Below are 26,559 nucleotides of genomic sequence, written 5' to 3' on the forward strand. Positions count from 1 at the left end.
ATGGCAAACCAAACCAGACCTATTTATCATAAAACCTATCATTTACCTAGCATTACCTGTTCCTGTTAGTCACAGGATGTGGTCATCATGCTGATGTCTGCCATGGTGGAAAAAGTACCCAATTTTCATACTTGAGTAAAAGTAAAGATACCATAATAGAAAATGACTCAAGTAAAAGTGAAAGCCACCTGGTAAAATACGACTTGACTAAAAGTCTAAAAGTATTTGGTTTTAAATATACTTAAGTATCGAAAGTAAATGTAATTGCAAAAATATACTTAAGTATCAAAAGTAAAAGTATAAATCATTCCAAATTTGATTATATTATGCAAACAAAATGGCACAATTTTCTTTTTTGTTTTTTATTTACGGATAGCCAGAAGCACACTCCAACTCTCAGACATCATTGTACATTTTACAAACTAAGCATTTGTGTTTAGTGAGTCCACCAGATCAGAGGCAGTAGGGATGACCAGGGATGTTCTCTTGATAAGTGCATGAATTGGACCATTTTTCTGTCCTGCTAAGCATTCAAAATGTACTCTTGGGTGTCAGGATAAATGTATGGAGCAAAAAGTAAATTATTTTCTTTAGGAATGTAGTGAAGTAAAAGTAAAAATTGTCAAAAATATAAACATTACAGTACAGATACCCCCAAAACTACTTAAAGTATTTTACTTAAAAGTACTTAACACCACTGGATGTCTGTGGAATTATGGGAATTATCCCTAGAGTTCTGTAACTGACAACGACAGTTTCAGGAAGTCTCTTCCATAGAGATCCCATGATTCTATATGTAATTCTAAGCTCTCCTAAGCTCTCCTCATCCTTGGGTTAATAGAGAGCTAACTGAAGGGTTCCAAGGAAGTGCACACTAACAAGGAAAAAAGTACACACAACAAATTGTTTTCCTATAGGAAGTAAATGAAGGGTTCGAGTGTCAATACAAGTTCAAATTTTTACGTATAATGTTGGTTATTTTTTAAGACGTTATTCGAAAGCACATATGGGGTGTTCACATGCTGTCGGAGTTATTGGAAGTTCGGAGTTCCGACTGTGAAGTTTCACTTAAACGACTCTCCAAGTCGTAATTACAAGTGGGAAACTCTGAGAAAATGTTTTTACCCACATTGCCAAATTGTGACATTTCACCACGACCTTTCACCTTTTCAACCAAAAGATGAGAACATATCAGTTTTTGACAATTACAAACGTATCAATGCAGATAATGAAGCCCAGCTAGCAGTGGTGGTTCTAGCTTGTATGGCTCCCTGGGCGAACCCCCACTTCAGCCCCACCCACACAAAAAAAAGCAGGATTTGGTGGGAAATCTAATGGAGAGCACATGGGCATTAGTTTACACACTTTATTCACAGCATTTATAGTTTTATAGTGGTGGAACATCCCACATACATACCCAGTAATAATAAAATCATCATTGTTACCTACACTATGGAACCATAAAACTTTGCAAAAGGGAAATTATTTATTTTGTTTATGTTATGCAGGGATGCACACATAAACACATGTGCGTGTACCCACACACATGCGCACAAACACACCTAAAGAATCGTGCTGGGAAGAAGTGGAAGCAAATGGGTCTTCATCCTCATCTTCAGGCTCAGACAACACTTGTGAAGACACCTGTGTGGTTGAGGAGGTGGATGGCTCCTCATCCTGAGGCTCCGAAGTAATTTCTGCGGAGGCCTGTGTGGCTTAGGAGGTAGATGGCTCCTCATCCTGGCTTGTGCCAGAAGGTGCTCCAAAATATTTGATAGATTCCCCCACTCCCCCTACCTTGGGCTTCGAGTGGGGAGACCTGAGGTCAACCTACCCCCGCCCCCTCCCCAACTCGTACTTCTGAGTGGGAGACCTCCCAGGCAGTAGCCTGCATAGCTCACAAACTAGAATCAGGGCGCCAACTCCGACAAGGTTAATTGACCCAACTGTGGTGACATGGGCGTCTGCCCACCTATACCTAAATTCACCACTGCCAGCTAGTTTGACAATATTTTCAATTTAAGCAAGCTAGACAACTTTAGTATTAGCAACGTTAGCTAGCTTATCAAGCTAGCTAGCTTGATAAGCTCATACCAGCTTATCAAGCTAGCTAAAACCTTATTGGTTGAAGAATTGGTCCGACTTCAAAAGCACTTCAAAACAGTCATGTCGGATTTACAACTCCCCACTTCACTTCTCAGCCCAAATCCCAGCAACATACCACCCTGTATCCCACTGCTAGCTTGCCTCTGAAGCTAAGTAGGGTCCGTTCTGATTGGTCCCCTGGATGGGAGACCAGATGCTGCTGGACGTGGAGTTGGAGGTCCAGGAGGGGGCTGGCCCTCTTCCCTCTGGTCTAAAGAGATCCCAGGGCAGTGAAGGGGACATTGCTCTGCAAAGGGTGCCATCTTTTTAGATGGGACGTTAAAACGGGTGTCTAGACTCTCTGTGGTCACTAAAGATCCCGTGGCAGTTATCGTAAGAGTAGGTGTCCTGGCTAAATTCCCAATCTGGCCCTCATACCATCATGGCCACCTAATCGTCTCCAGCTTGGCTCAGGCATCCCTGCTCTTCCCCAGGTCATTGCTATAAAAGACAACATGTTCTCAATCAACTTACCTGGTAAAAGAAGGTTCAATACATGAATAAAAGCCCATGAGTGCCCCAATAGGCCACAGGGTGCACATACTGTATATATGTCACATGTTTATTATTACGATGAATTTGAGAGGGGAAGTGAGTCCGAGATGGTCAGAATATAGGGGGAATTAAATGTGCATTGTTGTTTGTGTTTTTAATTAGCATCATTTACATGACATTTTACACAACCTTAATGTGTTATATAGGCCAGTGAGTGGGCTGGTTTGTTTTGGGGTGGAGGAGATAGGGCGCCTTCTTTTTTTGTTTAGGAAAAGGACTATACGAGAGGTCGACTGGGCTAGTCTGGGTTGGTTCTATATGAAAAGATATTGGTTAAAACCGTTAAGAAAATGGCTCTGGCGTTATTTTGCCACTTTAATCTAGGGTAATTGCTGTGTTTACATGTCGCTTCGCTGCTGTTCTTGTGCAACAGGCGGTTGCAGGGGCACATATTGGAAACAGCTGCAGACTGAGAGAGGAGACAAGGAACCAATAGGAGTGGACCAGGAAGTTCAACAGACCAGATAAATGATTCCCTTCTTCAGTCAGATAAAATCCAATCAGCTTGACGCAAGTCAAAACAATAACTTTCAACTACATTCTTTACTTAAAAATGTCCTTTCCTAGAAAAGGAAGATCTCAGATAACGAATTACATTACTAATAGGACCTTATATTTTGATGTCACATGACATTAAGATATTATATACTATTACCTTAAGCATAGAGTGGGACATTTCAACCGAACAACTGAACATATCTTACACCTAGATAGCCTACAGTAGGTCAAGTTTAACCCACTTTTATGTTAGTTTTCCCAGACAGACTCCAGACAAATCAGGTTTCTCTAGTCACAACCCTACAATCACATAATATACCATAACTCATATCTTGAACCCCCATATATAGTACAGTTGGCTAAGTAAAGCTGAACCCACTTTTTGGTTTGTTTCCCAGACAGAGTCCAGACAGATAGGGTTCTCTAGTCTCACCTCCCTCTATAGACAGGAAGTGATGACGATGAGGAATGATGTTGTGATTACACCATTGAAGAAAACCACAGTCTTGCGGAGGTACGGCAGCCAGTAGACTGGAGGTGGTGAAGACTCATCAACAAAATGGATGTCTATTTTTTGCCTACTAGAGGCTCTTAAAAAGTATCTGACAAGCGGAAGCTGTGTTAATTAAAGCTTTGATACAGTAATTAACGTACGCTTTTTTTTCTTCACATTTCTAAATTCTCACACTACAGTGTAAGTACCGAGTCACACAGTGTGTGGTAAACTCTTCTTCCTCTTGAAGCTTGTCAGAATGTATATTCCTTTGTCTCATATTTCATAAGTACATTAGTGATATCATGGCTAACTGTTGTTGCTTTTAGCTTGCCCCACCTTAAGCCACACAGTGTTTACATGTATCTTCTCTATCCCTTCTATTGTCGCTGACCTCTCCGCTTGGGGTGTGAAGGAAATTGGGATCCTTGACGTTAAGAAACATCACAAACCGAAAAATGATCCACATCGACAGGGCTGTAGTGGAACAGGTCGAGAGTCCACACCACTAAGGAATTAACATGGTCCACACACAACAATGCCTCTTCCCCGTCAGTAGGCTGAAAAGATTTGTCATGGGCCGTCAGATCCTCAAAAAGTTCTACAGCTGCACCATTGAGAGCATCTTGACTGGCTGCATTACCGCTTGGTATGGCAATTGCTTGGCATCTGAGCGCAAGGGGCTATAGAGGGTAGTGCGTACGGCACTGGTGCCGAGCACCCTGCCACCCAGGACCTTCCTGTCAGAGGAAGGCCCTAAAAATAGTCAAAGACTCCAGCCGTCCAAGTCATAGACTCTTCTCTATGCTACCGCATGGCAAGCGGTACCGATGCACCAAGTCTGGAACCAACAGGAACCTGAACAGCTTCTACCCCCAAGCCATGAGACTGCTAAATAATTAACCAAATAGCTACCTGGACTATCTGCGTTGACACTCCTTTGCACTAACTCTTTTGACTCATCACATATGCTGCTGCTACTGCTTATTATCTATCATGTTGCCTTAGTCATTTTACCCCTACCCACAACACCCCTACCCACAACATACCCACAACTTTACCCCTACTCACAACACCCCTACCCACAACATACCCACAACATCACACAACTTTAGAGAGTTGGGCCAGTAATTGAAAGGTTGCTAGATCGAATCACTGAGCTAACAAGGTAAAAATCTGTCATTCTGCCCCTGAACAAGGCAGTTAACCAACTGTTCCTAGGCCGTCATTGTAAATAAGAATTTGTTCTTAACTGACTTGCCTAGTTAAATAAAGGTTAAATATAAAAAACATTTACATTTTTTTTGTCCCACTCTTCTTCAATGGCTATGCTAAGTTTCTGGATATTAGCGGGAACTAGAACATACTGCGTACATGTCAATCCAGTGCATCCCAAAAATGCTCAATGGTTGACATGTCTGGTGAGGATGCAGGCCATGGAAGAACTGGGACATTTTCAGCTTCCAGGAATTGTGTTCAGATCCTTGCGACATGGGACCATGCATTATCATGCTGAAACACGAGGTGATGGCGGCGGATGAATGGCACGGCAATGGGTCTCGGGATCTCATCATGCCATCTCTGTGCATTCAAACTGCCATCGATAAAAAATGCAATTGTGTTTGTTGTCCATAGTATATGCCTGCCCATACCATAACCCCACCGCCACCATGAGGCACTCTGTTCACAACGTTTGCATTAGCAAACCGCTCATCCACACGATGCCATACATGTGGTCTGCGGTTGTGAGGCCTGTCGGACGTACTGCCAAATACTCTAAAAGTACGGAGGCGGCTTATGGTAGAGAAATTAACATTAAATTCCCTGGCAACAGCTCTGGTGGACATTTCTCCACTCAGCACGCCAATTGCACGATCCCTCAAAACTGTGGCATTGTGTTTTGTGACAAAACTGCACATTTCAGAGTTATTGTCCCCAGCACAGTTCACCTGTGTAATTATTATGCTGTTTAATCAGCTTCTTGATATGCCACACCTTTCAAGTGGATGGATTATCTTGGCAAAGGAGAAATGCTCACTAACATGTTTTTTTAAACATTATTTTTGAGGGAAATAAGCTTTTTGTGTGTATGACTAACTAGGACCATAACCTATACACTTCACGTAGAATGGGTCTCCAGATTATAGCCTCAACTAGGGGAAAGGGGTATTATGCAACCAGTATAAAATTAATAGCTTTTTCTCTCAGAAAAATATCCCATTATTCTTTACCGAGGAGTCACACTAATAAATGTCACCGCATTCTTGCCTACCCCTCAGTTTTCAGCGAAGCTATTCTTAGGATGCCATTCATTGAATAAAACCAACGGGTCGTCTGTGTCAACAGAGTGTCTCACCGCCACACCACTGTATCGTGACGTTGTGGAGCCTGCCTACGTCAGAGAAACCCGGTTGAGTGGGTGGAGGGGCCCCAGCCCGCATTAGGACGAGTGGAGCAGTCTCCAAAGTTATTGGGCATTATGACGGGAAGACCATCCCCATCCTGATGGTTTCCATACCGATGCTATTTTAGGTTGGACCCGGGTCTGTTTTGAGTTTTCTCCCCAAAGCCACAGCATTGTTAACGGAAGTGAGCAATGTTTACTAAAAGGCTTACATTTACATTACATTTAAGTCATTTAGCAGACGCTCTTATCCAGAGCGACTTACAAATTGGTGCATTCACCTTATGACATCCAGTGGAACAGCCACTTTACAATAGTGCATCTAAATCTTGCCTGCCTCGGTCGACCGAGGCTTGCCTCGACCGAGGCTTGCCTGCCTCGGTCGAGGCAGATGGGCGAAGAGGCTGATAGTAGGAATGTGACAAATGGAAAACATTTCTTAAAGTTTAAACTGCGATTTTTGGGGGGGTTTCCATTCAAATGTATACAATTCCACGTGAATTAACAATGGAGCTGCGCTGCTGCCAGCAACAGTTTGGGTCTCACGGTACGACCCTGGTTCAGCATTGCACCTGTACTACCATTACTGTACCTCAATTCCACCTCGCAAAGTTTGCATTTGCTTGTCATTTAACTTGTCAAAGTATTACAATGCAGAACTTCGCTGCTGTCGCTTGCCTTTCTTTGCCATTTTCCCAACTGTTAACAACGATGATGTAGTGGTGGAGAGTCGACTCCAAAATAATTGATTCCTCGACACCTTGCGTGTCGACTCCGGTTGTCAACTCCCATTTCTGAGTGTTGACTCCTAAGATTCAGTATTTTTGGAACTGAACAGACTGATTAGTTGCAGTACTTCTGAGAACACAAACATTCACGTGTTTCATAGCGAGCTAGCGAGGGATTGAGAGAGGGGGGGCACAGTATAGGCAGGTCGGCCACCAGGCAGACAGTCGGAACCGTGCACTAGGCCTATCTATTGGCAATCAAACCCACTGGGCACACACTGGTTGAATCAATGTTATTTCCACTTCATTTCAATGAAATGACGTTGAACCAATGTGGAATAGATGTTGAATTGATGTCTGCGCCCAGTGGGAAAGCTGTATCTCGCAATTTCTTGGCTTGTAATGTCTCGCAACTTCAGTAAAGCAGGGTCAATGAATCAATGAATAGGCTAGGATATTTTGAATCAAATAACATTTTATTTGTCACGTTTCGTAAAACAGGTGTAGACTAACAGTGAAATGCTTACTTATGGAACCTTCCCAACAATACAGAGAGAAAAATAACACCGCCAATGAGTAGCGTTAACTATGTGCAGGGGTACGAGGAGAGGAAGATACTGTATGTACATTTTTACCTTTAACTAGGCAAGTCAGTTATTGGCCCAACTCTCTAACCACTATGCTACCTGCCGCCCCAAATTCCACAGGCCACAATCAACAGCCTGATCACCTATATGTGAAGGAGATGTGTCACGCTGCATGAGGCAAATTGTGGTCCCACCAGATACTGACAGATTTTCAGATCCCACAGTATCTGCATATCTGTATTCCCAGTCATGTGAAATCCATAGATTAGAGCCTAATTCATTCATTTCTATTGACTGATTTCCTTATACGAATTGTAATTCAGTAAAATCTTTGAAATTGTTGCGTTTATATTTTTGTTCAGTATGTATGGTTATATACATTGGAAGGCTGCTGAGGGGAGGACGGCTCATAATAATGGTTGGAACAGAGCAAATGGAATGGCATCAACCATGTGTTTGATGTACTTGATACCATTCCACTTATTCCGCTCCAGCCATTACCACGAGCCTGTCCTCCCCAATTAAGATGCCACCAACCTCCTGTGGTTATATAGTTTCACACGCCCACACAGGTAAATCCAGTCTCTTTGAATAGGCAAAGCTCTATTGCAGGTGCCAGGACAGCAGGGTGGTAAATACTTTTGGAGCGTGACACTCACAGTGGCATGTGAGACAGGTCTGGAGTCTGAGACGGACAGAGGCCTCACTCACTCACACGCACACGCACACACACACACACACACACACACACACACACACACACACACACACACACACACACACACACACACACACACACACACACACACACACACACACACACTCCCCCCTACCTCATCTTCAGGGACCTGCCGACTGCACGCAGAGAGAGGGAAAGGGAGGGCAGGAGTCCAAACTCAACGAAAGGGGGAGGCAGAGAGTGACAGCAGGGAGGAAGGAGTGAGGCGAGGGAGAGATGGAGGGAGGGAGGGCGTGCAAGCAGCGGAAGACAGAACCCAGTTATAACAGCTTGCGTAGGCTGACACATCTGCATTTATTTTACAGCCTGCAGCTGGAGTCAAGCCACACATCTTAACACTGCTTATGAAAAAAAAACATATTTTGTTCGCTATGTTTCTTAATGGGTTTCAGCAGCCGAAAGCCAACCCTCCCCTGGTTGATGCTGCTGGCCGGATGCTATATTTATCCCCCTAGCCTAGCACTCCAGCCCCAACGTAAGAGCCCAAAATTACACCTTTATTTAGACTAGACTGTTTTCCCTCTGGAGGAGAGGAAGAGGAGGAGCGGAGAGGAGGAGAGGCGGAGGAGAGGCCAGAGGAAGTGTAGGTGACCTGGGTCGGTTAACCACCACTGGCAGGGCTGGCAGGGGCACAGTTGGTACCGACACCCTCTCCTCCGCCACCTCCCTCCTCATCTCTCGCTTGGCCTCTGCCTCCGACTGCTAGACCATCACAGCTACTATACTCCGTAACTGCAAGTGGCCCCAGTCCAGCGACAGTCTCCCATTGGCTCGTCCCGACCTTCAGTCTCTCCCCATTGATGTAAATAGCTGGTTAGTGCTGTTTTCTGTATGGTGTTGTGTTCTCTTTCCTGGACCAGACGGTCATTTTGTGTATAGACATACACCTTGGGGCTCAGTGGTTGGTTTACACACAGTCTGGCATATATCATGAAGACCGTGTAAGTGTGTGTGTGTGCAATGTGCACCCTTGGTTCGCAGGATTGCGTCATCCTCCAAATTCTAACCTCCTCCACTTCCCTGTCTCTCTCCAGCTGAAACGTCTTGCTATAAGGCCAAATCTACAGACCATAGAGTTTATTCGGGACACAACTGTAACATTAAGCATTCCTCTGGACTCCAATATGCACCTATGATTGGCCGAGGTGAGAGTTAACGTTGTTAACGTTAAACCAATGGACTTTTATAGAGGGCAGTTACAGACAGACAACAGACCAATTTCACATTGCCCGCCCGTGAGACACAAACGGTATATGTGAACTTGTAAAGTGAAGTGGCAGTCAGGTACACATTGCGCTCGTTAATGTTGCACAAATTCCCCCGAAAATAGATTCCCCGATTTGTCCAATGCACCAGACGTTGTTTTGCTACTGTTCAATTACCAGAACATACTTCTTTGTCTGGTCTGGAGTTGATTAGTAAAGACTAACAAGCTTAGCCGCAATTCTTTTTTAAAACGTTTTATTCCCCCGGATGAGTGTGTTTTTAATCACAGATGGGGCCAAACACAGGTTTTGAGGCCTAACTTCTCCATAAGTATCACTTCTGAGCAATTACCAGAGTGGAGAATAGTGAAATAAACATCAGACAGACCGGTGTTATGGTCTCTCTCTCTCGAGGCCCCCCTAGTTGTGGTGGTGTGTGCCTTGTTATTGCCATTGGTTGACTCGGACCATGTCCTTCCCAGTAAAAACACTCCACTCAGAACTCAGAGCTCTGGAACTCTGAGACATAACTGAGACAGGTCATTTTTAGTTCTTGTTTGGAACTGGTCTGTCTGGTGGGTGAAACGGCTGGTAGGGTTTAGGGTTGACCTTTAGGGTTGAGCATGTATGTGTCTCTCTTTGCTTGATGGTCCTGTCAGAGTTAATGGTACGTTGGCTCTAGTCACACTGATTAAGCTACACTATCCCCAGATAGCACATAAAAACTTCAGACAACCATATGTGTCTTAGAGCTTGGTGGAGAGCGTGGTTGACCTATGGTTATTTCGTGATTATATTCTCAAATTGTTCAGAGAACGCTGATAACTTTCCATAAAAAAACACAAGAAAACGTAAGAACGTTCCAAGAATGTTTTTTAAAAACATATATACATTCCGTTCTCAGCATCAACAAAACTCTCTCTATCCTCTGTTAAGTGTGTTCAGATGTGTTGGCTGTGCCCAGTAATAGGCCACACCTGATCTTAATGATAACTTGTTTCCTTTGAAATGGGGTCTGTTTCAACAGACTAAAATGAACAGCTTTGTATGTCTAAAAAACTATGGCAAGCTAGCTCCCTTCTAGTGGAACAGTGGACTACTTCCATGGATAGAAACCAGAAGATCATAGGGTCAAATCTCACTGATGCCGTGTCACAATAAAAAATAAATGTGTTGCATGATTAATGCCTAAGGAATTGAATTCCTATCTGTGCTTGCAGTAAAAAAAATTGCTTTGTTATTAAAAGTTGTAAGGAAGTAATCAATAATTTCCATTCTCAGAGTGTTCATAAAACTTTCAATGAACCAGAGTAAAAGGTTCTCAGATCCTCACTGCAATCTACAAATAAACGATCCCAGAAACACAGTGTGTGTATATATACAGTTGAAGTCGGAAGTTTACATACACCTTAGCCAAATACATTTAAACTCAGTTTTCACAATTCCTGACATTTAATACTAGCAAAAATTAACTGAATTAGGTCAGTTAGGATCACCACTTTATTTTAAGAATGTGAAATGTCAGAATAATAGTAAAGAGAATTATTTATTTATTTCATCACATTCCCAGTGGGTCAGAAGTTTACATACACTCAATTAGTATTTGGTAGCATTGCATTTAAATTGTTTAACTTGGGTCAAACGGTTTGGGTAGCCTTCCACAAGCTTCCCACCATAAGTTGGGTGAATTTTGTCCCATTCCTCCTGACAGAGCTGGTGTAACTGAGTCAGGTTTGTAGGCCTCCTTGCTCACACACGCTTTTTTAGTTCTGCCCACAAATGTTCTATAGGATTGAGGCCAGGGCTTTGTGATGGCCACTCCAATACCTTGACTTTGTTGTCCTTAAGCCATTTTGCCACAACTTCGGAAGTATGCTTGGGGTCATTGTCCATTTGGAAGACCCACTTGCGACCAAGCTTTAACTTCCTGACTGATGTCTTGAGATGTTGCTTCAATATATCCACATAATTTTTAATCCTCATGATGCTATCTATTTTGTGAAGTGTACCAGTCCCTCCTGCAACAAAGCACCCCGACAACATGATGCTGCCACCCCGTGCTTCACGTTTGGGATGGTGTTCTTCGGCTTGCTAGCCTCCCCTTTTTTCCTCCAAACATAACAATGGTCATTATGGCCAAACAGTTCTATTTTTGTTTCATCAGACCAGAGGACATTTCTCCAAAAAGTACGATCTTTGTCCCCATGTGAAGTTGCAAACCGTAGTCTGGCTTTTTTTATGGCAGTTTGGAGCAGTGGCTTCTTCCTTGCTGAGCAGCCTTTCAGGTTATGTCGATTTAGGACTCGTTTTAGTGTGGATATAGATAATTTTGTACCTGTTTCCTCCAGCATCTTCACAAGGTCGTTTGCTGTTGTTCTGGGATTGATTTGCACTTTTCGCACCAAAGTACGTTAATCTCTAGGAGACAGAACGCGTCTCCTTCCTTAACGGTATGACGGCTGTGTGGTCCTGTGCTGTTTATACTTGCGTACTAACGTTTGTACAGATAAACGTGGTACGTTTGGCGTTTGGAAATTGCTCCCAAGGATGAACCAGACTTGTGGAGGTCTACAATGATTTTTTCTGAGGTCTTTGCTGATTTATTTTGATCTTCCCATGATGTCAAGCAAAGAGGCACTGAGTTTGAAGTTAGGCATTGAAATACATCCACAGGTACACCTCCAATTGACTCAAATTATGTCAATTAGCCTATCAGAACCTTCCAATGCCATGACATAATTTTCTGGAAATGTCCAAGCTGTTGAAAGGCACAGTCAACTTAGTGCATGTAAACTTCTGACTGGAATTGTGATACAGTGAATTATAATTGAAATAATCTGTCTGTAAACAATTGTTTGAAAAATGACTTGTGTTATGCACAAAGTAGATGTCCTAACCGACTTGCCAAAACCATAGTTTTTTAACAAGACATGGAGTGGTTGAAAACAAGTTTTAATGACTCCAACCTAAGTGTATGTAAACTTTCGACTTCAACTGTATACAGTATATATATAAACTCAGCAAAAAAAAACAGCATGGGAAACTGTGAAGTTATTTGGATTTTTACGAATTATCTTTGAAAGACAGGGTCCTGAAAAAGGGACGTATATTTTTTTGCTGAGTTTATATACACACACACATACATATGAACTCAGCAAAAACCCTGTCTTTCAAAGATAATTTGTTAAAAAACCAAATAACTTCACAGAACTTCATTGTAAAGGGTTTAAACACTTCCCATGCTTGTTTAATGAACCATAAACAACTAATGAGCATGCACCTGTGGAACAGTCATTAAGACACTAACAGCTTACAAACAATAGGCAATTAAGGTCACAGTTATGAAAACTTAGGACACTAAAGAGACCTTTCAACTGACTCTGTAAAACCCCAAAAGAAAGATGCCCAGGTTCCCTGCTCATCTGCGTGAACTTTCCGAAGGAAAGCAGGGACCCTGGGCATCTTTCTTTTGGGGTTTTTCAGAGTCAGTTGAAAGGTCTCTTTAGTGTCCTAAGTTTGCTGCAAGGAGGCATGAGGACTGCAGATGTTGCCAGGTAAATAAATTGCAACGTCCGTACTGTGAGATGCCTAAGACAGCGCTACAGGGAGACAGGACGGACAATTGATTGTCCTCGCAGTGGCAGACCACGTGTAACAACACCTGCACAGGATCGGTACATCCGAACATCACACCTGTGGGACAGGTACAGGATGGCAACAACAACTGCCCGAGTTACACCAGGAACGCACAATCCCTCCATCAGTGCTCAGACTGTCCGCAATAGCCTGAGAGAGGCTGGACTGAGGGCTTGTAGGCCTGTTGTAAGGCAGGTTCTCACCAGACATCACCGGCAACAACGTCGCCTATGGACACAAACCCACCGTTGCTGGACCAGACAGGACTGACAAAAAGTGCTCTTCACCGACGAGTCGCGGTTTTGTCTCTCCAGGGGCGATAGTCGGATTCGTGTTTATCATCGAAGGAATGAGCGTTACACCGAGGCATGTACTCTGGAGGGGGATTGATTTGGAGGTGGATGGTCCGTAATGGTCTGGGGCGGTGTGTCACAGCATCATCGGACTGAGCTTGTTGTCATTGCAGGCAATCTCAACGCTGTGCGTTACAGGGAAGACATCCTCCTCCCTCATGTGCCACCCTTCCTGCAGGCTCATCCTGACATGACCCTCCAGCATGACAATGCCACCAGCCATACTGCTCGTTCTGTCCATGATTTCAGTGTTCATGCACTGAAATGTCAGTCTTCTGCCAAGGCAAGCTAAGAGCCTGGATCTCAATCCCATTGAGCACGTCTGGGACCTGTTGGATCGGGGGGTGAGGGCTAGGGTCATTCCCCCCAGAAATGTTTGGGAACTTGCAGGTGCCTTGGTGGAAGAGTGGGGTAACATCTCACAGCAAGAACTGGCAAATCTGGTACAGTCCATGAGGAGGAGATGCACTCCAGTACTTAATACAGCTGGTGGCCACACCAGATACTGACTGTTACTTTTGATTTTGACCCCCCCTTTGTTCAGGGACACATCTACATTGTAGATTAATAGTTCCATTTCTGTTAGTCATTGTTCAGTTTATGTCTCAGTTGTTGAATCTTGTTATGTTCATACAAATATTTACACATGTTAAGTTGCTGAAAATAAACACAGTTGACAGTGATAGAACATTTCTTTTTTGCCGAGTTTATATACACACAGACAGTACCATTCAAAAGTCTAATATTTTATAGGGCCCCCCATAGAGTTGTTTATTAATCATTATTTTACCAGGTACAGTACCAGTCAAATGTTATGACGCACCTACTCATCCAAGGGTTATTCTATATTTTACTATTTTCTACATTGTAGAATAATAGTGAATACATCAAGACTATGACAAGGGTTAAATAAAGGTGCAATAAAATAAATAGGTGGAATCATGTCTGATCTGTCATCAAGGCAAAGGGTGGCTACTTTGAAGAATCTCAAATTTAAATATATTTTGATTTGTTTAAAGGTTTTTTGGTTACTACATGATTCCATATGTGTTATTTCATAGTTTTGATGTCTTCACTATTATTCTACAATGTAGTAAAAATAAGGAAAAACCTTGGAAAGAGTAGGTGTGTCCAAACTTTTGACTGGTACTATATATACACAGTGTATATATATAGCGGTATTTACTATAAATGCACAATACATAGACATACTGTCCTGTCTATACAGTATATACAACATCCTCATTCATTTGAGTCATATCTAACTACTTTGTCATGTTTTAGAGAATTGTAGTGCTACATCCTATTACTTCACCTGTATGTGACAACAGACAGCACATAGCATCCGTGACCATAGCCTACGTTACTCACACACACCAAAACATGGATGACCCAGTAATTAGGAAGGTGGCCTTTCATGATAAAAGCTAAAACTTCTCACATTTACCGTAGTGGTGCTGGTGGTCAGGGAGATATCGCTCTCCTCTAAACCCCTCCCCCTGTCACTATCACCCTGTTGCCTTATCAGCGATGTTACAGAGCAACCCAGAGTGGAACGAGTCACACACGAGAGGAGGGATCTCAAGCACGACGACTATGACACATCTTTGACCTTTGTTAAGGAAGACACTGAAAAGGGGGCCAATGAAGAATATGAGCATTATGTCGGTATCACTCAATACATTTAGTATATATTTTTTTTATTCTATAGGCCAGAAGACGTCTTAACACCTACAGTTACATTTAATAGGATATATCTAATTGAATTGGATATTTAATTGGATTCTACACAGACTCCAAGGGAGAGACTACCGGGTTGTGTTACCCCCCAGGTTTCACACAATGGACAGACAAGTGACCTTGAGAAGAACTGATATGTTTATGACGATGATGATTCATGTTGAAGAAAAATAGAGTAATATTTTCTTTCACGCTCTTTGGACGTGGCTAGACACAGCAGAGGGCATGGTGGGTTGCTTCTACCATGCCATCCCTCCCTCCATCCCTCCCTCCCTTCTTTCCATGTTTCTCTACTGTGGTGTCGGTATTACCAGACACTGTCATACTTTCCCCGTGCACCATCTGAACTTTCCCTTGGGTCTTCACCAGGGTGATGGTCATCAGTTAGTGTGTCTGATGTTAGACTACCGTACCTATAAGCAGACTACAAAGACCCTTAAAGAGACACAGACTGTTTTTATTGGGTTTTAGCAGAATATTCCATGAGGTTCAGATGGGGATGGATGTCTGTGGGGTCAGAGTTTGTGGTGAGTTCTTTTGAAGGTTTGGCTGAGGTTCGGAGGAAAGTGAAGTGCTGCAGGGTTACTCATCCTCACATCTGGCACTCTCCTCACACAATAACTGCCCCACACACACACATGCACGCACACACACAAGCGAGCACACACACAGAAGCACATGCACACACAGACGTATGCATGAGCAAGCACACACGCACATACACACAGACGCACATGCACGCAAGCACACAGAGACGCATGCATGAACAAGCACACACGCATATACACTCACAAAAGTTGCTCATACACACCCTCCAACTCCAACACACACACTCTCCGTAATCTCCGAATTCACACCCCAAAAAACGAATCTGTAAGTTGCTGCATTCCACACAACATCATGGACGGCTATATATCTCAGAAATGACACCCTCTCTCTGTGTCAACTCCATGGTGCTGGCTGGGGCACTGATAGACTACTGTTGCCTGTGTGTGTGTGTGGTTAGCTAGAGTGGCATAGCACGGCTATGAACCACACTCAAATAAATCATTACTGTGTGTGTGTGTGTGTGTATACATATATATATATATATGTGTGTGTGTGTGTGTGTGTGTTCCGCTCTTGCTCAGTGTTTCTCACCTAAATGCTGGTAAGAAATTCATGGCATTCCCATGGTCCTTTGTTTACATAGATGTCACACAGCTGGACATACATATCTAGGTTATTAGGACAAGCAAGGGGCCAGGAGTGAACTTTGATCTCTGAAAATCGCACCTACTTAACTGTGTCAATGCAAAAACAAAACTCCTCATGGTCACAGAGGGAGATAAAGCTGGTACTTTACTACAGGGAGAGGACGGGTGTCGAGGGGAGAAAGGGAGAACGGAGAGAGGGAGGAGAGGAGTGATTCTGGGTGTGGAACAAACTGCCATCCTATCAAGGGGGAGTAGCAAGTTGTGGTGTTTTGATCAAGATCCAGCAGATGTCGGGGAGAGAGAGAGAGAGAGAGAGAGAGAGAGAGAGAGAGAGACGAGAGAGAGAGAGAGAGAGAGAAGAGGAGAGAGAGAGAGAGAGAGAGAGAGAGAGAGAGAGAGAGAGAGAGAGAGGAGAAGAGAGAGAGAGAGGAGAAGAGAGAGAGAGAGAGACGAGAGAGAGAGAGAGAGAGAGAGGAGAGAGAGAGAGAGAGAGAGAGAGAGAAGAGAGAGAGAGAGAGAGAGAGAGAGGAGAGAGAGAGACGAGAGAGAGAGAGATGAGAGAGAGAGAGAGAGAGAGAGAGGAGAGAGAGGAGAGAGAGAGAGAGAGAGAAGAGAGACGAGAGAGAGAGAGAGAGAGAGAGAGAGAGAGAGAGAGAGAGAGAGGAGAGAGAGAGAAGAGAGAGAGAAGAGAGAGAGAGAGAGAGAGAGAGAGAGAGAGAGAGAGAGAGAGAGAGAGAGAGAGAGAGAGATACTTCCACCCACCTAACAGGGAGACACACTCATAAACAGCGGAGACACAGAGAGGGACTCAGAACTGCTGGAGGAGCACAGAGAGAGCACAAGGTGTCAGAGAGAGAGAGGAACACTTGACTTGAACACTAGAACACTTGAGTGTCTTCACTAACATAAGTATTATACTAACACAGACACACACAGTGTACCTTAACACACAGACACAAACAGTGTACCATAACACACAGACACACACAGTGTACCTTAACACAGAGACACACACAATGTGCCTTCATTGAGGATAAGTCTCACACTGACACACACTGAGTGATTAGCCTACACCGGAGAGCAGAGATATTTTACTTCAGAAAGAGGATTCTTACACACAGACCCTCTCTCACTCATACAGTACCTGTGCCCATCCTGAGAAGGGATATTGTACTCCAGAGAGAAGTGAGGAGGAAGGAGAAGGGGAGTTGATGGATGCCTTTTGTGAACTCAGTGGTCTGGATCCTCTATGGGTGAGTGCATGATGGACCTCATGTTCAAAAGTTCACTTGTTTGAGCAAGTACCGGTAGTCAACTGTTTGAAATCTATTTAGAATACAGTGCCTTCAGAAAGTATTCACACCCCTTGACAGTACTTTGTTTTTGTGTGTTACAAAGTGGGATTAAAATGGATTTAATTGTAATTTTTGTTCAACGATCTACACAAAATATTACGTAATGTGGAAGTGGAAGAAACATTTTTAATCAATGTTAGAATTTATGACAAATAAAACCTTTGGCAGTGAGTCTTTTTGCATAAGTCTTCAAGCTCTGTCAAGTAGGTTGTTGATCATTGCTAAAAAGCCATTTTCAAGTCTTGCCATAGATTTTCAATCCGATTTAAGTCAAAATTGTAATTAGGCCACTAAGGAAAATTCAATGTCATCTTGGTAAGCAACTCCAGTGTAGATTTGGCCTTGTGTTTTAGGTTATTGTCCTGTTGAAAGGTGCCGTTGTCTCCCAGTGTCTGTTGGGAAGCAGACTGAACCAGGTTTTCCTCTAGGATGTTTCCTGTGCTTAGCTTAATTCCATTTATTTTTATCCTAAAAAAGTCCTAGTCCTTGCCGATGACAAGCATACCCATAACATGATGCAGCCAAACTTGTAGGATGCATTTGCAGTTTGTTTTGGTTGTGTTTCAGATTATTTTGTGACCAGTAGATACCAATGGTAAATAATGTATTGTGTCATTTGGACTCCCGGTTTGGACTTTTACAGTAAATAACAATGGAAAATGTGGATGCTACCATGATTACGGATAATCCTGAATGAATCCTGAATAATGATGAGTGAGAAAGTTAGAGGCATACATATCATACCCCCCCCAAAAAATGCTAACCTTCCCTGTTATTGGTAATGGTGAGAGGTTAGCAATAGAGGTCTTCACAGGTCCAAAACATTGGACTCATTCCAAAATGGACCTGGGGATTTCCCACCCATATCCGATATGCATAAATACAGATCCGTTCCGAAGTGACCCGAGGATAACTAGACCCTTTACGTATAGACCTGGTATAATCCTGAACAGGTCCGATCCGAGTGATGGGAGCAGCAGAAAAGTCCTTTGTTAAGCTACTTTATTAACCAGAGCTGATAAAGTCCGAGAGGGAGAGAGAGGTGCCACTCTACTAGGCAGGGGAGGGGCCTTACTGTGAGCGAGTGACACAGGGTGCAGGGAGTGAGAGACGAGTGACAACAACCAACCAACAAGCCGAGTCGCATAGCTATTTATCATCAAACATGATGACGTAGTACCTGTCTTGACTGCATCAAACCTGGAGAAGCTATTAAATTAAAGCTAACTAACTTTAGCTAGCTAGGCTAATTGAGGCTGCAGTGCATGTGCTTTCTCATTCTACAGTTACAAATAACACAACTCCATTCACAATACTAAGCAGAAGTCTACATGTTGGCTCTTGGTCGTTGTAGCATATCCTTCTCCTTTAACTTTTAATTCCATCATTTTAATTCCATCTTCCATTGATTAGATATCTCCTAACTTTTGCCACACACAGAGGCTCTATTACTGTAGCCTATTGCCGCTTTGCTGACTTATGACTCGCCAACAACAACAGGCTACACGCTCCTCTGTCTCTCTCTCTCTCTCTCTCTCGCTCTCGCTCTCTCTCTCATACACCTACCCGAAACCCGTGACAATCATATCAGAGCCGACCCAGACCCGTGACATTATTTAGAATTCTGGATCCGGACCCGCTCGGGGCCTGGATCGAGCCTCAGGTATTTGGATACAGGTGGATAACATGTCTTGGGAGTATGATCTTTGGGGTATGATCTAAAACTTCAAGTTCCTTGGTGTGCAAATCACTGACAACCTGAAATGGTCCATACACACAGACAGTGTGGTGAAGAAAGCGCAACAACCTCAGGAGGCTGAAGAAATTCTACAGATGTACCATTGAGAGCCTCCTGTCGGGCTGTATCACCGCATGGTACGGCAATTGCTCCGTCCGCAACTGTATGGCTCTCCAGAGGGCGGGTCACACACCTGAACCCGGCATCACCGGGGCACACTACCTGCCCTCCAGGACATCTACAGCCCTCTGTGTCACAAGAAGGCCAAGAAGATCATCTAGGACCTCAGCCATCCGAGCCACGGCCTGTTCACCCCGCTACCATCTAGAAGGCGAGGTCAGTACAGGTACATTAAAGCTGGGACCAAGAGACTGAAAAACAGCTTCTATCTCCAGGCCATCAGACTGTTAAATAGTCACAACTAGCCGGTTCACACCCGGTACTCTACTTTGCACCTTAGAGACAGTTGCTCTATGTACATAGTGCTGCCATGTGTATATAGTCATTGAATCCTATATAACTACTGCTGTACACACCTTTTCTGTTCACATACTGTCCATATGGTCTATACACACCATTTCGGGCTCTGACATTGCTCGTTCTGATATTTTGGGGATTTGTGTGTATTGTTTTGTGCTGTTAGATATTACTGTACTGTTGGAGCTAGAAACATAAGCATTTCCACACCATCCAACACCTTTGGGATGAATTGGAACGCTGACTGTGAGCAAGGCATAATCGCCCAACATCAGTGCTGACCTCACTAATGCTCTTGTGGTTGAATGGAAGCAAGTCCCCGCAGCAATGTTCCAACATCTAGTGGAAAGCCTTCCCAGAAGAGTAATGAATGTATAGAATGTCATTGTATGCCGTAGCGTTAATATTTCCCTTCACTGAAACTAAGGGGCCTAGCCAGAACCATGAAATTCAGCCCCAGACCATTATTCTGCATTATTCTGCATAGTACCATGGTACTATGCATTGGGGCAGGTAGCGTTCTCCTGGCATCCGCCAAACCCAGATTCGTCCGGTACACTGCCAGATGGTGAAGTGTGATTCATCACTCAAGAGAATGCGTTTCCACTGCTCCAGAGTCCAATGTTGGCTTACTTTCCACCACTCCAGCCGACGCTTGGCATTGTGCATGGTGATCTTAGGGTTGTGTGCGGCTGCTCGGCCATGGAAACCCATTTCATGAAGCTCCTGACGAACAGTTGACGTTGCTTGCAGAGGCAGTTTGGAACTCGGTAGTGAGTGTTGCAACCGAGGACAGAAGATTTTTATGCTCTACATGCTGCAGCACTCAGCGGTCCCATTCTGTGAGCTCGTGTGGTCTGCCACTTCACGGCTGATGAGCCGTTGTTGTTCCTAGACGTTTCCACTTCACAATAACAGCACTTACAGTTGGCAGCTCTAGCAGGGCAGAAATGTTATGAACTGACTTGTTGGACGGTGCCACATGGGACAGTCACTGAGCTCTTCAGTAAGGCCATTCTACTGCCAATGTTTGTCTATGGAGATTGCATGGCTGTGTGCTTGATTTTATACACCTGTCAGCAACGGGTGTGGCTGAAATAGCCAAATCCACTAATTTGAAGCGATGTCCACATGCTTTTGTATATATAGTGTATCATGCAATTATTGTGGCAGGACTATGTATTGTTCTGCAGGGATAAATGCATCTTGGCAGAGTAGTGTGTACTGTGTAGGATTGTCTTTTTTACTAACGTTCTGCCAATTTTCTATAAGGTGCTCATTGGTGGTTGACTTTATTGTCCAGAAAGAGTTCAGTTCAAACTGTCCCAGCATGCACACGTTGACACATTTAAACCTAGAGTAAGTTCAGATTTCAGGCATACGTTTCCGAAAGTTTACATTCAAAGTTAGGTTACTGAAGACTTTCCAGGTAGACTTCTCTGTGGTACAAGGAAGGTACAGTTGCACAGTATGCATTGACCTTTCTCAAATTACATTAGAGCCATAGGCACCTATGTAAGTGCACTTAGGGCACATAGGCAGACAGGAATAATCCTCGCCAAGAGAGACCTTAGGCTACGAGGTTCCAATATCCACACTAGCATTCCACTTAATGAAGAAAGCAATGTATTGGACATGCATTCTAATCTAAGTAGAATGATGGCATGGATAGTGACACCACGCTGAGCACGAGAATTGAAGTCTCAAAGAGCGTAAGCATCCTATGTGATGCTACCGTAGGTAATGTCAGGATATCTGGGAATATCAAGTTCAGCAATGCATGTGAATCAATCAGTATGTGGACAGCTGCCGGTAATCCCTAATTGTACGCATAGAAGCAAAGCTCCACATTCTGTATCTTGATTCAAAAAATGTGAGAATGGCCCTGATCCAGCTAGAAAGCCATTAGTCAATCCTCCTGTCCTCTCTCTCTCTACCCCCTCCCCCCTCTTTCTCTATCACTCAGACCTGCTACTCACATGCCAGCCTTATTCAGACACACATGTGAACTATCGTTGATGTAAGTGCACTTTTATTAGAAAATGTGAGAATGTCATTGATCCGGGAAGAAAGGTATCAGTCAATCGCCTGTCATCACTCGCTCTCTTTCTCTGTGCCTCTCTCGCTCTCTCCCTGTGTCATTCTCTCTATTCCCCCTCTCTCTTTCTTTCTCTCTTTCACACACCTGATATTCACATATCAGATTCATTCAGGAATAGACATGCAAACACTAATTGAGATTTCATCCATAGAACAGTCTGCTACTTCTAGAACAATCTGCTACCAAGTAACATGCCATAACCGTTATATTGCCAACAAAGCCAGAAAAAACATGGCCATTATCAGTCGATGTACCTTCAGAGCTCACCAATCTAACTGTATACAAAGGTGGCCGACCTAATCTTGTGCCAGCAGCCTCTTTAACAAAGTTTCCAACGTGGGACAAGACATACAACAGAATGTTGTGAATGGGAGAACTCTGGAACATTCAAATGAAACATTTACAGGTGATGAAACATAGAACACATAACAGATATGTAGTAATTGTGTGGCAACGTATGTCCCTGGGCCCGGGGCCCTAACCCTTCAGAGTAGTGCGGCTACATCAAAACCATAATCTTACTTTGGTAACAGTTCTAGTCAAACAGCTGAAAGGTGAAAAGATAATTATTTCATCCCCTATCAATCAAATGTCATTATCTTGCGTTGTGGATAATGACAATTTGACGTAGAGAATCCTGCATTCAGCAAGAGAGGTGTGGTACAGACAACACCTACTCTGCAAACTGGAGGGATTGTACTGAAACCCTGCAATTCAACATGTTTTGAAAAGATCATTTTAAATCAAAACTACTCTGCAATTTGGGAGACGTGACAAAGGCAGTGATGAACAGTCCTGTCGAGACAATTGCAACATTCTCTAAATGACAATGAACAGGTCCAACTTAGCTAACACATACACTCCATATGCCAAATGGGTGAGATCTTTGGACACATTTATGCTTGCAGTGACGTAAAGTATTCCAGTGAAGAATTGAATGATATCAAAAAGGAATCAGAATGTATCATTTCTCTCAGATAACTGAAAGGTGCACAACACAACACATGCAGGCTCTCTCTCCTCAGTTCACATCACGACGTTTGATAGGGAAAAATAGACCTGGCATTTCCATCCAAACCACAGTCTGGAAGAAGCTGGAGCCAATTCAGAAAACGCTGAGCAAGGTGACCAAGAAAAAGCTTTTGAGTTTGTTTGACAACTTACGATTCTTATATAAAAGTTGGGAAAGTGTTTGTTCGCAGGCCTAAATTGACCACAGGAGCCAAGGGGAGACTGTGAAAAAGACTCCCACTCATTGAGTCAATAGCCATCTAGCACTTCAGAAGAATACCTGTTACACGGAGAAAATATTCAGTAGGTGGATGAATTTCCTCACACATGATCTGGAGTATTTTATGTAGTAGGAGCAGAATCGCCTCTTGTGGGATAGATAAAATAAACTGAAATGAATAACACATTTGTTACAGTATAGTAACACATTTGGTGTTGCTGTTAAGTAATGACCCAACATGCAGCTGTTATGAATTGTGGTCACTCTCCTTTATGCCGTTGGGAGTCTGCCTTGCCCCGCTGCTACAAGCTGCTGTGTGTGTGTGTGTGTGTGTGTGTGTGTGTGTGTGTGTGTGTGTGTGTGTGTGTGTGTGTGTGTGTGTGTGTGTGTGTGTGTGTCTGTGTGTGTGTGTGTGTGTGTGTGTGTGTGTGTGCGTGTGCGTGCCTGCGTGCGTGCGTGCGTGTGATTCACAATGCTGCATTGCCGCCGCTCAACAAGTCCAGCCGACCGTAGTAGTTAAACCCACTTCCTCTCGCAACTCTGCAGGCACCTCTAGCTCCTCCGAACTGCAGACTTCAGCCAGACACCCAGCCCCTCGTTAGAGGGCTTAGAGGTGGTAAACAGGGAGAGGTGAGAGTACAACAGAGCACTTAGAGGCTAAGAGTATTTTGGTGCTTTTACAGTCAGACTTCCTTCCTTTTCAGCCCACCGTCGGCGGAGGCTGCAGGCTTGCATGATCCAATCTCGCAATGTGGATTTGGCAACTTCGGCCAACAGTACACACTTCGGTCGGCCCAAACAGAATACATCCCACTGTCGTCTAAGTGGGTTTGTATCGTCATCATGTACTGTAATATTTTGACTGACTTCGCCCTTCCAAAGGGGAAAGTTTTTAAACGTGCTGGAGCCGTGGGTTAAAATATTCCAGGACTGACTCAGCTCTGTAGAAAAAAAGACAAAAAACTCCCAAGCTCCAACCATCCAACCAACGCACACAGATTATGTTGACTTGCTGTGGTTTCACTCTCCATTGCCTAGATACACAGACCGGGACATTATACTGTAGCCAGCGTCCAGTTTCTCTGGACTGGACTCAGCACAGCATCAAGCAGTTCATTTGACAATCCTTGCCCTCAATAATCTGTCACTAGGCTAATACCCTGACAGGAGTAAACTGTTAGACTGATATATCAAATTGACGTTCCTCAAGTTGACAGTACAGTAGGCAAAGCTTGGTTGAGTTGTATTTATTTGAACACAGCCAATTTAGAGACTGAATGAGAAATTCTGTACCTAAAATGAACTCATGAGAACAATGAACAATAATCCATTTCAGAAATGTAAATCTGTATTGAGTCAAGAAAGAAATGATTTCTTCTCAGTGCAGAGAATGGTGCAGAAACCTACTCCTCCACTCTCTACCATCCTAATTTTAAACTGCATATTAACGGGTCTATCTTTGTCTCTTCCAGGACTGGAATCGAACATGGTACACAGACAAACCGGACCTGACAGAGTGCTTCCAGAACACGGTGCTGGTCTGGTTCCCGTGCATCTACCTCTGGCTGTTGGCGCCCTTCTACGCCCTCAAACTCTACTGCCATGACTGTGGATGCATCCGAATCTCCACTCTCTGCACCGCCAAGACGGTGAGCCAACCCATAGAATCCCAATATGGTCAACGGTCGGTCCAATGATCACAGAACAGTGACTTGAATTGTCCATTCTAGTCATTCTATCTCTATGAGCCAACCCAGCCTGAGTTTATAAGCACATCCAGTGACCTGCAGATGCAGGGTACAAAAAGTAAAGTCATGAAAGAAAAATAGATACCCAGTAACCACACACTGTTGGATGCTCCTGTAGTGTTATTCGGTGCAACGTTTCAACCCGAAAGTACAACCAGCCTGCACCAACCAGTCCTGAGCCTTAAGACCAGCCTTAAACCAAACCGCAAGTGTTCGAGTGCACCGACCATATCTGCCATGAAATAATATGAGTGTGAAGTACTGTGAAAACCAAGCACCACATGGTGAGTGTTTATACAGGGCTGGCCGGGGACAAGTTCATGCCTTAGCGAGCAAGAGGAAGGGATATCAGCGGGGAAAAGCCTTGAAGGTTTAGAGAGTAATCAAGAAAGCATGGAGAGTTTACAGGACGAACGCAAGAGTTTATAGGATGGCATACATGGTGGCACTCCAAGAGGGTTACATGTACATTTAAATGTCTTGGTCCCATCTCACTTTCCACTGTTATGTTCCATGTGGTTGTACTTCAGTCTGTATAAAGTATATAAAATACTAACAATATGGAGACATGCGGCTTGACAATATGGATTGAGAGTTCCAGAGTCTCTTGAGAGTCCAGATTGTCATTTAGGTGCTAAAGATGCATGTTTCTGGTTTCCCCAGAAACCAAAACGTTTGAATCAATTACAATGACAGTACTGTAGACCTCACTCTGGTTCCCTCCCTGTGTCTGTCCATCCTCCAGGTGCTGGGGTTCCTCCTGGCCTCATTTGGCTTCGTGGAGTTCTTCTACATTCTTCTGGAGAGGAGTCATGAGATCCAAAACCACATGGTCTTCCTCCTCAGTCCCATCATACGCAGCTTGACTGTGGTAAGTACTGTAACCATCAGCCAATGTCTTTGTCTCAGCTTCTTTCTTCACGATTGCTCTCTCTCTCTCTATCTACTGTTTATGTCTCAGTATCTGCTGTTGACTTCTCTTCCCTGACAGTAGATCCTGGGGAGTGCTTTTCCCCCCTACCTTTATTTAAGCAGGTGAAATACATGATATATATTTTTAATGCACCCCCAGGATCTGCTGTCAAGGAAGAGAAGTCAAGAGACGATACTGAGACATAGTAGATGGAGAGAGCAATCGTGAACAAAGAGGCTTCCCTGACAGCAGATCCTGCGGGTGCATGTGTATAGCAGCAGCTTGAGTCGTTTACTCCTGATTTACTCTTAGAGAGGGCAGTGGCTAAGTAAAGCACTCCATGACCTCTGTCCATAAACACTGTGTGACAACTTTTACAATGATTACAAAGACATACTGTACTCTACTCTCAAATCATCCTCCCCACTGATTTACAGTACTGGGATCAGGCTGAGAAGAACGTCGGTGGAGAGCAGTGCAGTGCACTATGGGAGGTCCAGCTAGATAGAATAAAGTCCTGTTTACTACTGTGTGTGTGTGTGAGGGGGTATAACGTCAGATTTAAGACAGAGACAGAGGTGCAAGGGGTTGGAATAGAGGGAGGAGCGGAGGAGGCCGGATGTAGGGCAGTGTGCCTCCTGTAGCTGACTCACAGAGCCATGACCCCCCTACCCATAACTCCCCTCTCCCTCAGAGGCCGAACACAAGTGCTGCACA

General features: G+C 43.8%; 1 protein-coding gene across 1 annotated transcript in view; it reads left to right on the forward strand.

Moving 5' to 3' along the window:
* Positions 1–16,988: 16,988 nt before the first annotated feature.
* abcc6a (ATP-binding cassette, sub-family C (CFTR/MRP), member 6a) overlaps positions 16,989–26,559 on the forward strand; it is a 32,198-nt gene continuing 22,627 nt past the window's right edge. Inside the window, exons 1-3 of the mRNA XM_055906860.1 lie at positions 16,989–17,532; positions 24,654–24,830; positions 25,675–25,800. Coding sequence (XP_055762835.1) covers positions 17,491–17,532; positions 24,654–24,830; positions 25,675–25,800 — 345 coding nt within the window. The 5' untranslated portion in view covers positions 16,989–17,490. The remainder of the gene's footprint in view (positions 17,533–24,653; positions 24,831–25,674; positions 25,801–26,559) is intronic.

The sequence above is a fragment of the Salvelinus fontinalis genome, chromosome 40 (assembly GCF_029448725.1).
Source record: "Salvelinus fontinalis isolate EN_2023a chromosome 40, ASM2944872v1, whole genome shotgun sequence".
Classification (NCBI taxonomy): Eukaryota; Metazoa; Chordata; class Actinopteri; order Salmoniformes; family Salmonidae; genus Salvelinus; species Salvelinus fontinalis.